A 12,608-nucleotide genomic window follows, 5' to 3' on the forward strand; every position below is an offset into this window, starting at 1 on the left:
GTAAGGGGGTTGACTGTGCCCAGTGAGAGTCGTGAACCATAATAAGGAATACTTCTTTCTTTTCTTGCAGAAACAGGTAATTAAGTTTGTCAAAAGCAGCAAAGGCCGCGAGATTCTGGCTTTGGTCCTCCAAACTCTTACACGCTTCGCTTTCTGCACGCAAACTGCCTCAGCCAGATTCGAGATAAAATAAAGTTACAAAGGCACAGTTCTGGGATTAGCAGAGGAAGCGAGGAGCGTGCCCTGCTGCGGCCGGGGGTTGGCTTTGCTTGCCCGGACGGAGCCAGATCCCGAATGGAAAGGCTCAAAATCACTGCATAAGCACCTCACTCCTCTGCTACATCTGCTGGACCCACCCTGAGATGCCGCATCGCCCCGTCTGCCGCAGGTCGGCTGCACGGCGGGCTGCGTACGCCCCTCACGGCTCACACCCAACCACGCGGGGTAACCCCCCCCCACCGCCGCCCCCCGGCCCCGCTCCGCTCCGCCCCGCTCCGCCCCTCCCGGTCTGCCCTGCCCCGCCGCGCTGCGGTACGTGACGGCCGGGCGGGGGGCTGGTCAGTTGAGGGGGGGGGCGATTGAGCTCCGTGGGCTCGACTGAACTCCGTGCCGGGGCGGGGGCTCCCAGTGAAGCGGCGGGTGTTCAGGCAGCCCCTGTCCTCCCCTGCCGTCCGGCAGTGGGACGGGCCAACCGGCGGGGAGCCGCGCTTTCCGTAGGTTTGTTCTGTCACCCGTCTGGGAACATAAATTTGGGAATAAAGGGGAGGGATTTCCCACCTTATCCCGGAAAAGGACGGAGAGCTGCGAAAGGAGAGTGCTACCGCCTGCTCCGTGGAGTCCCGTTCCCTGCCTCCCGCACTGCCTGCTCAGCTCCTGCTTGTGATGCTTTTGGTGGACGGGACGGGGGCTTTCGGCAGGGCTGCTCTGCGAGGCCGTGGCCATCAGAAATGAGTCTTCACGATCTCCACAGGCTAGCCTTGGTTCAGACCAGGAAGTCTGGTTCCTCAGGTCCTTAAGGATGCGAGTAACTTAAGAGTTCTGTGTTGAAGTACTCCCCTGGGCGCTGCTGTCTCCTGGAGAAACAACCTGAGAAACTGACCTGTTGTACGTCGTGTTCTTTCTGCCAAGTTTGTAAGGCTGTTCTGCAGCCTCCCTTCCTGCAAGGAGTGTCAAAAGAGCATATTTTGTTTCTGCTATGAGCAATTGCCAATTACTCATATAAAAATGATGATCTGAAAGAGGGAGTGCACTGTAGAATAAGTAGTGATGCAGTGACGTTCAATGTTGTGGCTATTGGTAGGGGGCATCTCATCAGGGCTTCTTCCTGTAGTGCACAAATCTAACAAGGTTCTTTCTTTTTGCAGGGTAGAGTGAGCCCTGTGGAGACGTGCTAGAGGGACCACCCCCATTTCGCATCTAGCTGAGTGGACTATGGTGGCAGGAAGATGTTGGCTCGGAAGAGTATCATCCCTGAAGAGTATGTGTTGGCACGGATTGCTGCCGAGAACCTGCGCAAGCCACGCATCCGAGACCGGCCACGCAAAGCCCGCTTCATTGCCAAGAACGGGGCATGCAATCTGGCACACAAGAACATCCGCGAGCAGGGGCGATTCCTGCAAGACATTTTCACCACCTTGGTGGACCTGAAGTGGCGTCACACACTGGTCATCTTCACAATGTCCTTCCTGTGCAGCTGGCTGCTCTTTGCCATGATGTGGTGGCTGGTGGCTTTTGCCCATGGTGACATGGACCCAAGCACAGAAAGCACTGCGAACAGCACAAAGTGGACACCATGTGTGACATGTGTGAGGTAAAATATGGTCGGTGGGATGAAGAAAGGGGGTGGAACAGGGCTGCCTGCTGTCCTAATGATGCTAAAATGCATCTTTTGGTTTACATGAACCATTGTGTTTGGTTGAGACAGTTGAAAAGTGCAGTGTTTTCCTCTAGATCACATAAATTCAGCAAGCCTTCTGGGCTTGGAAAATACTGTACTCTAGATTTCTTTGATTCCTTACAGGATCTGAAAGAAAGGGAGACCTGCTGCTTTTCATGTGTCTCCACACTCTGTGGGTAACATACCTTGCCTGTCGAGATAAGAGCCTGCTGCAAGAGTGGGTATGTGTTGTATGTATTGTAACCTTGTCTACGGCAGTGGGAGCATCCCCAGCATGGTGCAAGCTACTTGCCATGCCACTGAAAGGTGGCCACCCCAGGAGCGCTGTCTGAGAAGCAGGATATCAGCCATGGGTGTCAGGCAGGGCTAGCAAGAAAAGCACTGCTTAAGGCAAAACTAGTCTTTCAAGATGACTGTCATGAGACAGATAAAAATGTGGTGCTTCAAAATACCTTGATGAAGCCATAGGCCAGTAGTTTGACAGAGTAACAGTTTCCACAGTGTGCATGATGTGACAGACAGTGAAAGCTTAAGGGAGTAGTAGACTGAATGTCACCTGTTAAAGTGTTTTATTCCCCTTTCTCAAAGCTGTGACAATTTTCAAAGCACTGATAAACTGACACATCTGCACACAGAAGAGAGTGTAACCGGGAGGTGGGGTAAGCAGTAAGATCAGTTTGTCTTCTTGTCAGTAAAATCTCTTTTTATAGCACTAAGTTTTTCAGCAGAAAAATCTGATGTCCCAGATCAGCTACGTTTACACATTAAAGTGCTGTGAGGAACTGGGGGGTCTACAGGGTCTGCTGAGATATCAGAGTATCCACTCCTGCACATAGTTTTAAGGCACCTCTCCAAGTTTGAATGGATATCGTATCTGGCTCATGAAGGAGCAGAGATTTCATTCTTTGATTTTGACATTTTTTGCTAAACTGGGATGTTCCAAGCCAAAGGAAGCAGGGATTTTTTCTAAGCTAACTTTCATTAGGTTGGGATGGAGGGGGTGCTGTTTTATTTCTTTTCCAATTACTGGCCGCACTGGAATGAGACTTTATCATCCAGCTTGTGCCCACTGGGTTGTGTGGAAATCATCCAACCTGCCTTAGCAAGTAGCTACACCCCACCAGCTCTTCAGGGTAAGGCGGGAGGATATCCCCCTGCTTGCTTGGTGGCCCCCTCAGCTTGGCCACCTCATGGGGCTCCCCACAGCACTCCTGTGCCATGCTGCAGAGCCTGCACTGGTTGCCTAGGCTTTGTGCCACTAGGAAATAGGGGACACGGGTACAGATCTGAGACGTGCACCCTTCCCATAGCTGTGACAGCCCTATGCTGGGAGATGGGAAAAAACAGAGCAGATGAGTCCATGTAACTTTCTGGTTTAGCCCATGATGAAAGAACACACATCACTCCCTCATGCAAATACTTGGGGTGGTTCAGGTAACATCTGCTCAAGTGCCCATGCCCAAGCTGTGGAAAATCTTTTCCCTTCATAACGAAATACTTCATCTTGTTAAATCTGGCTACCTCATTAGACAAAGAAATAGAATAGCAACGCGATTGTTAACATTTTGAAGAATGGTGAGTTTTTGAGTGTAAACTGTATTTCATATTGCAATTATATGTATGCCAAAATAGAGGCAAATACTTTTTAATGTACTTTCCTGAGATTTAAGCCCATGGATATTTCAGGAGAGCTTTCTTGGGTGGGTGGCATTATAGACTTAAGCCTTTGGAAATTTTAACCAGTGCCTAGACCATGCACAGCACTTTAATTTTTCAAAGAACTGGAGAAATGCCTAAGCCTCACAGCTCTTTGCCACACAAAGCAAACATTCTACAAAGAGGAAACATTTTACACAGGTCTAAAGAGAAAGACCCGGCTATAGCATGGTTTGGAGTTTCTGGTTCCCTCTTCACGTGATGAAAATACTGTATAAACTTGCTGCTTCCATTACTTCCACTGTAAAAAGATGGATTCTCTCTTTTAATTTTTTTTTAAGAAGCAGTATTGTTTAGGGAAATCAGAATATTTGCTCCACAAAGCTTTAAGTTGAATTAAGCTGAATTAAGTTTAAACCAGAAGCCCCATTCTCCATGTAACTAAACATTCATAAACATAAGAAGTCCTTCCATAGATTCTATTAATTAACTCCTTCATTCCTGATTTCTTCAGTGTGGAATGCAGAAATAAACCCCTCAATACAAGGGAATATCTAAAACTACAAGAACTCTAAAAGGGAAAAAAGAAAGACAAAGATCTTTCAAAGATATCTCTACTGGATTTCTGAGAGATGGACTTTCTCATTCTACTGAAAATTATCCCTAATATTGCCTAAGCTATTTTAATGTCTATTTGTGACTTCAGGTTCAATGAAAATATGGTTAGGAACAAAAAGAAAAAAATATTTGAAAGCAGATTAATTTAAAAGTAAATGAAACCAAATGAATAGTTTAGATCCATATTCCTGGGGAAGACATATTTTCCATAGGTAAAACTGTGCTGAGCATGGCAGTGCTTCAAATGTTGGTGTATAGCACTGTGTAAAAAGGATGACTACAACACTAGTTCATATGAGACCCAATGTGCTGCACCTCTCCTGAATAAACCCCAAGGTACTGATTTTAGACACAAGATATTTTTGTAAAGGACGTATCTGATTATTAAGGAAACTAAAGGCCCTGGTATATACAGCAGATAGGCCATTGTGGACTACTATAAGTAATGTATTGTGGAAAACTTGTGGACAGCATCCTCTGATGTCCAGCACTACAGCATGTTAGGGACATTTCAGTTAAACCACACTTCTACGACCCACTTCTGTACTGAAATTTTCCAGCTAGTCTTGCCACAGCAGCGAGCTAAACCCAAACCCTGGGTCACAGCACTGTCCTCCTGCCGGAATGTGCAGAAGGGACCACAGAAGCCACTGATCTCTCTCGCCAGCCATATCTCAAGGTCTCAGTTGCAAGGCGAGCAAGGATTTGAGAGGTGTTATGAATCTGGGAGTGTCTCCTTTCCCTCCAGGAAACTCTGCTAATGGGGGTTGCGATCAGGTAGTATGAGTGAAATGCTGCAGTTTTCCCTGTTTCTTTTCCCTGCACAGGCTGGTGGAAGAATTCCACTGTGCTGGCCAATTGCTCACTATTGCCAAAACCATCACTCTCCACCAAGAGCTTCATGGGCTGGGAAGGTAGAAAGTTCAGGTGTTACAGCACTGTTGACTAACACAGTGGTCACCATGTGTTCCTGAACAGAGGATCTAGTGATCTCAAGATCACCTAGTTTGCAGATTGTGTTTTAGGAGCTCAGGCTCTGAGTTCTTCCTTGTCACCATCAGATTCTGCGTTGATCATACAAAAAGAGTCACTGAGCATGTAATGCTTTTTCTGGTGTTAACAGAAAGCATAAATGTACCAGGACTCTAAGTCCTTAGAACTTAAGTGATCCTTAAGTTTGTTTCTAGAAAGTATATGGTAATAGCTTCTTGGTTTGTATTCAGTATCCTTAGCATTGGCTTTGTCTTCTTCTCCAGGTCCTTCACTTCCGCCTTCCTTTTCTCCATTGAAGTTCAGGTGACCATTGGTTTTGGGGGCAGAATGATGACAGAGGAATGTCCCTTGGCCATCACGGTCTTGATCCTGCAGAACATTGTAGGCCTGATCATCAATGCTGTCATGCTGGGCTGCATATTCATGAAAACTGCACAAGCTCACAGGCGGGCTGAGACCTTGATTTTCAGCCGGCAGGCAGTCATTGCAGTTCGAAATGGCAAACTTTGCTTCATGTTTCGAGTGGGAGACCTGAGGAAAAGCATGATCATTAGTGCCTCAGTGAGAATCCAGGTTGTGAGGAAGACTACGACCCCTGAAGGAGAAGTCATACCCATTCACCAAGTAGATATACCTGTGGATAACCCCATTGAAAGCAATAATATATTCCTCGTGGCTCCCTTAATCATTTGTCACATTATAGACAGACGGAGTCCTCTTTACGATATCTCTGCTGCTGACCTGGCACTTCAGGACCTGGAGCTCATCGTGATACTTGAGGGAGTCGTAGAAACAACTGGCATCACAACACAGGCAAGAACCTCCTACATAGCAGAGGAGATCCTGTGGGGTCACCGCTTTGTGCCCATTGTCACTGAAGAGGAAGGCGTGTACTCAGTCGACTACTCGAAGTTTGGCAACACTGTCAAAGTGGCAGCACCACGCTGCAGTGCTCGAGAGCTCGATGAGAAGCCATCCATTCTCATCCAGACACTGCAGAAGAGCGAGCTGTCCCACCAAAACTCCCTGCGGAAACGCAACTCCATGAGGAGGAACAACTCCATTCGGAGGAGCAATTCCATGCGGAGAACCAATACCTCCCTCATCGTGCCCAAAGTGCAGTTTATCACACCTGAGGGGAGCCAGAGTGCCTCAGAAACGTGATACACAGCTTTGTGAGAGGTTGGTGGGCTTTGGAAGGAGGAGGCACCTGTGGTGTTTTGTTTAAATTTCCTCTTCAGAAAATGAGACCACAGTGCAGAAAAGAACTGTGCAAGAAATATTTATTCTGTTATTTACTGAAAGCATCACCTAATTGCATTAGGAAACACTTTAGCACTTAGTGTATGAATTAATAAAAAATGTCACGTACACTAAAGGAAACACTGTTCACTCATGTAATATAATGTGTATTTATACTTGGTTTAATGGCATGCTAAGTTTTTTTAATTGCATTCTTTCTGTCAAGGGTCTCTTTCTTATCTTCTTCTGCTGACTGTCACAAAATATGCTTTTTTTCCTGTGTAAGTGGGTTGCCCTCCTGCAGGCAGAAGTGAGTGCTTTTTCAAAACAGCTGCATACAACAGCTCCCACAGATTTTATGTGGGTTACTTGGATATTGATCTTTTGCAGGTGAATTCCTTGTTCTCTTGAAAGGAGTAGCTAAATTCCTCCATGATTTCACTGGAGAAGAGACAGTATCTTATATTCAGTTTTCCAGAACTTTTTTTTTTCCATTGGTTTATTGCAAAGGCATTTTGAGAGCAAATTCAGGTCAGCTGAAGTGACCTGACCATCCCACAGGAAAACGCGTGCCACTCCAGGCAGCACTGGCATTAAAAACAGTAGAGCAGCATGGCCTCTTGTAGGTCACTGCGCTTCTCAGGGTGAGATGCTCCAATGCGGGACAGCATGCATCTGTAAAGTAGCTCTGGCCCAATCTGAGAAACTCAAGTTCTCCCAGCTGCCAGCTGAGCATCCATTGCACTGAAATTATGCATGTTGGAAAAAGCACACACCTCTTAAACATCCTCTTCATATCAGTGGAAGACCAAATCCTGTCCTGTTTTCTCTTACAGATTCATACACTGCAAACAAGTGTGCTTCCTTCACTTACAGTATTTTTGTATGACTAAGTCTGCTTCAGCAGGTTACTTTTGGCCAATGAGAATTCATGAATGAGAATGAGAGGGAACCATGCCAATCATATTTAAGATAGCATTTTCAAAACTATCTGAATAATTTTCAGTGAGACTTGGGTGCTACTGCTGAATTACTGGTTTTCAGCAGCATTTCACCTGTGATTTTAATAATATGACATTGAGAAATGGTGGTAAGCAGCTTTTCTCTTGATTCGGAGAAAACTCCAGGAACAAACTTGCCAACAAAGGTTTCAAGCTGACAAGCAGGTATTCGTTATTGCAGTGCCGGGAGACACAGGGGGTAGCTCCTCCTAACGTGTGTCCCCTTATTGCTACACAAGCCATCTTTATATAGTCCCTGGTCATACATACATATTCATGAGGCTACATATGGATTACATTATTTTCCAGAGAGTTCCCCACATGCGTACAGAATTGTGGTGGTGGTCTCTGAGGGTCCTTTACTTCTTCCAACAATCTTCATCACTTCTGGCAGCCTTTGAAGCATGTGCAGTAGATACTTATACCAGCTTAAGAGACATAATAATCCTCCTATCCTCCTACTTATCAGTTAGTTTAACTGTAGCCCATCCTGGACACCTGCAGTTCCCAGATACTCCTTATCCCCGTGTCCTGTTCTTCTAGACTGTTTTTCTTAAAACTATTTCAACTATAATGATTTATCTTGTGAGAATTCTCAGTATGTTCTCTAGCTGTACTCTATTTTTTGTCTCTATGTATCATGCATCTCAGTAAATTTCCATTGCTACTGTTACAAAGCCATCAAACTTAACATTACTTAAAACTAATTCTAAAGGTTCCTATATTCCATTTTGTGATTTTATGCCCCTTTGTCTCAAATTCCCCCCTTTTTCTGTCCTTATGCAAATTCTTTTGCAACATTTTATATTTACATTTTACCATTAACCATCAAAAGTCTTTTTCAAATTACAATGGGCATTCGTTATGTAGAGACTTCACAAAAAATACCATTACAAGGTTTTTTGCAAGAATAAATAAATGCATGACAACCAGTTATATCTAATTTGATAATGCAAATTGATGCATGCTATTTTCCTCTGGGAATAAGAAGTATAATTATGGACAAACTCCTGTTCAAATTGCTTACAAAAGTTGTCTTACTATGTCTGTGGCTCAGGAGAAGTACTATCCTTGCACTGAATCTCTGAGCCATTCAACCACTTACATACTTTTGTAATTTTAAATGTTTGTGTATTCTTATCAGGTAAAATAGTCAAAAGCAATGCTGGATTCTCATTCTCTTTGGAAGTCAGTTCATCAGCACCTGTATGGGTGGTTTGCAGGCTTTGTGCAGTGTTGGGTGGTGGCACAGAGGGGCCCTGCTCTGTATCGTAGGCTCCCTACATTTAAAGCAGGTGCTATCCAGAACTTAAACAGTGACAAAATACTTCATCTGAAGCAGTAGCGGAAACTGAAGTTTCTGCTAAAAGCATTCATTCCCTGGCCTGCCCATTACTGTCTTGGGAGGATGGATGGTGAACATCTGGAGATATTAATGTGTCCATTGTGTGTTCAAACAATGAACATCTGTAGCCTCCAAGAAAAGAGCAAAGGATACACAGTTTGTCTCTGGCCTCTGTTTCCAGGGTTGTGAATTTCTTTGAGGCTGTCTGTTTGATATATGGTTAAGTCAGATGCTGTACAAAAGCACATTTTCTACAAAATAAAAAAATGACAACAATGATTTCTTCCGTCTCTGATTTTTCTGTACTTCCTTCTTTATTCTCCATTCATTCTTCTATACTCTTAATCTTTCTTGTATCCCAGCCTTTCCCCCAGTCCTTCGGAGTGATAATTTTGTATTACCTCAATACTCTCTCAGGACTTCAGCTGACAACCATTTTCTCCCTAAGTACACTCCTTCTTCCAGTTTTTATTTTGCCTGCGTCTCTCTCTGCTTTACACCTAATGTACTCTCTTTCCTGTAAGACTATTACAGGGATATTGCTATCTTGAGGTAACACTAACACCTCAGTTTTATGCAAGGATGCCAAACAGTTATACAAGGCAGACCCTTGTGTCATAAATGTCATGCTCATACATGCTGTGCTCCTGTTCCTTGCAGAAAATCCCCTAGTCCAAAACCTCTTTCTTGAGCAAGAATTACAGACTTGGAAGAATGGTGGCAGAAGCAGTCAGGATAAACTGCCTGGCCAGCCATGGAGGGCAGGGGGGAGATTTTAGAACTGGGGGCCGCATGCCAACTGAAGAACAGGTTTCAGGCCCAGTTTTGCATCACCTTGCCTGCTGAGAGGGCATGAGCTGGCAGCACCATGGTTCAATATGTTTAATTACTTTATACTCCCTGGTTACTTTATCAGATGAAAGGGGCTTTATTATAAATCTAAGTTTTCTATGTTTAAAGTACTTGGCTGAGTTCAGAATGACAGGTGATATTTCTACCAAACACTGCTGAGAGTTCATGCAAGCATTTAACTTTCTGTCTCATTGATAAGTTAGAAAATTAGAAGTAATAATGTATAAGCATTATCTGCCATCCCTTCACACTTACTTTTGTCCCTACTACTCCCATCCTCCTGTAACATAATGTAACTGGAACTGCGTTTATTCAACATCACTTATTCTGTGTGTTTCATGTACTTTTTCTCTTTGAACAGCCTACCAGGCAGTTGTCACTCTGGAGCAAAACTATTCCCTAAGGGTAGGAAAGTGATTATGAAGTCCTTCCAGGACAGGAGTGATATGTGGCACTGTACTTTATTTTTATTTTCTATGTTCCTTTCTTAACTTAAAGAACTTCTCTATTTTAAACAGAAAAATGGCAGTGAGATTCTTTGTCCTTTCTTTAGACACCCAGAAGATTCAGTTCCCATAGCGGGGACACAGAGACCAAACACAGGCAGTGCTTACAGGGGATATAAAGCTTAATGCTCCAGGGTCAAAGCCAACATCTGAGTAATAGGATTTGGAGGAAACTTTCCCTTTGGCAGGTTATTCTGCAGGATTTCTAGTGCTCTCATTTGAAACACCTGGTCTGAGGCAAGGACAGAGGCAGGAGCCCTGATAAGCATAGGCAGATTAGATCTCTGCTTGAGGGCTGGCAGACTGCAAACACAAGAGTTCTTCCCTTCCTCCCACCCAGAATGATGCCATGAAACCCTGCAGTGAAGCCAGCCACTGGAGACCCTCCTAGCTGCAGTCAAGGCTTGCTAGGATGTGCAACGTCAATGAGTCATTGAGTGCTGCCTAGAGCCCAAAAATTCTGGTTCCAGGGAGGAACCCTCAGTGCTCATGGCATGGAGGACAGCACTGTTGAACCAGACAGGGCTGCTGGAGTGGTCTGCACAGCAGGCAAGGCAGCAGAGTTACCCTTCAAGCCAAGACTGGACGAGCGCTAACTGCCTGTGCACAAAGCTCCATACTGCTCTGTGTACCAAACCCCACTAGAGCCTGCTGCAAGCCACACTTTGAGCCTTTCCATAACACTTAGCATCACTGTGGCCTTGTAAAACAATCCCTCTCCTGAGTATTGCTTCATGGGCACATGTTGCACCACAGCAGTTTGCCCTTGCAAATATAACTCTCTGATTCCATCCACAGAAGGGTTAACCCAAGATTTCTGGGATACTCAAGACATCATACAGTAAGACAGTCAGAAGGATATTCAGACTTAGTTAACACCTCACGTATGCAATGGGCCTTTACCCTAACACCATGTCTTACTGTAGTCCACCAGATCATTTCAGAAGCATAGGGCTCAACTTACCTCACAGCCATCTTGAATATATTTCATAAAATCATGCATCTTTATCTATATTGCAAAAAGCTCAGGCTTTTCCATGTGGAAGGTGACATGCACACAACATTCTGGCTGACTGAAAAAAGTAGGGCTAATTCCTCGTATCTTTTCTTCCTTCACAAACTAGAGATAGAGGACACTTTGTGAAACCAGTTTCCAAGCTCTCCAGTGATTATTCTTAGCAAATGTTTGTTGCTGCAAGCTGAAAAGGTAGTTAGTCCAAGACTAGAAAAGAACTTTGGAGAAAAAAAAAAAAAACAAAAACAAGACATTAGATATTATATGATGAAAGGAACAAAGCCTTCATTATTTTTGACAAATTGTGTTCTCTGCAGAGCCTGATATTTTCAAAACACTGGTGAGGGTTTGGAAGGCACTATCAAACAATAAATCATATCTTGTTGGACTCTGATTCTGTGCTGTGCTGCTATTAGCAACAGGGGTTTGTAGCTGCAGCATGGCATCCGGCAAGTGTGAGTCAGCCTGGCCTCTGGATGCTTGCAGTAAGAGAACATGATACTGGGGGTTCACTGTGGTTACCAGACCCTATGTGGGGTGATGCTGGGTTGGGGCTAGAGGCAGCAAGGACCCTGGTGTTTGTGCCCTGAGCTGGTGACCTGTCCCCAGGAGCAGACTTGGAAGCACTGTGGCTCCCCACATGCTTTGAATAGCATCCTTTGCAGGAAGGTATTGGATGGATGGCAGTGCAATTCAGCATGATGGAGCAAATTTCCACTTATCTAAATCTCCTAGTCTGGGTTGTTTGCACAGTCAAGTGAGAGTTAACCTTTCCTCCCCCAGATGCTTTTATTAAAATATATTTTCCATGTATGTGTGTTTACATCACATCTAGACTAATCTAACTTGATAGGCAACAATTTTTAATACCCCTAGCATATTAATAATGCTTCCTGGCCCTATCTTTCTGAATTGTTTCTACTTCCCCTGAGGAATTCTTTGAAAAAAAATTAAAAATTTCTCATGTGATAACTGGACAGTAAAGATAAAGTATGTTTCCGCATTCCCTTATTGGACAGTGTAGAGAGATTTAGCCTGCAGAGATGAGATCAGTGCTGTCCAAGAGAAACAGCCACTGGGACTGAGGCACTCACAGTCAGGACATGTCACCAAGTGGCTTGGATTTAAAGAAAGATTTTAAATTACTAAGTATTTTTAAAAAAATATTGAGTGGGTTTCTGGCTGAGGACTCTTAGACCACTGCTGAGTTATCAATTAACAGTGAAAGGAATATGCTAGACATCCATCAAGACATGTTACAGTGTAAAAGAGATAAAAAACATGCATTCAAGGAAAACATTCTCCACACTTTAGTTATTGCTACCAATAATTTTAACATTTTAACATTAAGGTTTTAAAAAAATCAAAGAGGCAAACAAAAAATGTGATGGATTCTCTATATGCTTTTAAAAAAGTTTTAACACACTTTTTTCCATTCTAAAAGATTGTTGCTCCAACTGAAGACATTACTTCTACCCACAAA

At 44.1% G+C, this 12,608-nt stretch overlaps 1 protein-coding gene across 1 annotated transcript; it reads left to right on the forward strand.

Moving 5' to 3' along the window:
- The first annotated feature begins 1,013 nt into the window (after nt 1-1,013).
- KCNJ8 (potassium inwardly rectifying channel subfamily J member 8) lies at nt 1,014-6,610 on the forward strand. Its single transcript, XM_061353725.1, has 2 exons — nt 1,014-1,810; nt 5,428-6,610. Exons 1-2 carry the CDS (start codon nt 1,446-1,448, stop codon nt 6,326-6,328), a joined length of 1,266 nt encoding a protein of 421 aa, XP_061209709.1. The 5' UTR covers nt 1,014-1,445; the 3' UTR covers nt 6,329-6,610.
- The last annotated feature ends 5,998 nt before the right edge of the window (nt 6,611-12,608 follow it).

The sequence above is a fragment of the Neopsephotus bourkii genome, unplaced genomic scaffold, assembly GCF_033783945.1.
Source record: "Neopsephotus bourkii isolate Nb327-2 ecotype Australia unplaced genomic scaffold, CSIRO-AGI_Nbou_v1 NB_690, whole genome shotgun sequence".
Taxonomy (NCBI): domain Eukaryota; kingdom Metazoa; phylum Chordata; class Aves; order Psittaciformes; family Psittacidae; genus Neopsephotus; species Neopsephotus bourkii.

Bases quoted from the DNA above. Each gene is read 5' to 3' on its own strand.
- KCNJ8 (XM_061353725.1), top strand. From the start codon at position 1,446: ATGTTGGCTCGGAAGAGTATCATCCCTGAAGAGTATGTGTTGGCACGG. The intron at 1,811-5,427 runs GTAAAATATGGT...CTTCTTCTCCAG, and splicing joins CCATGTGTGACATGTGTGAG to GTCCTTCACTTCCGCCTTCC.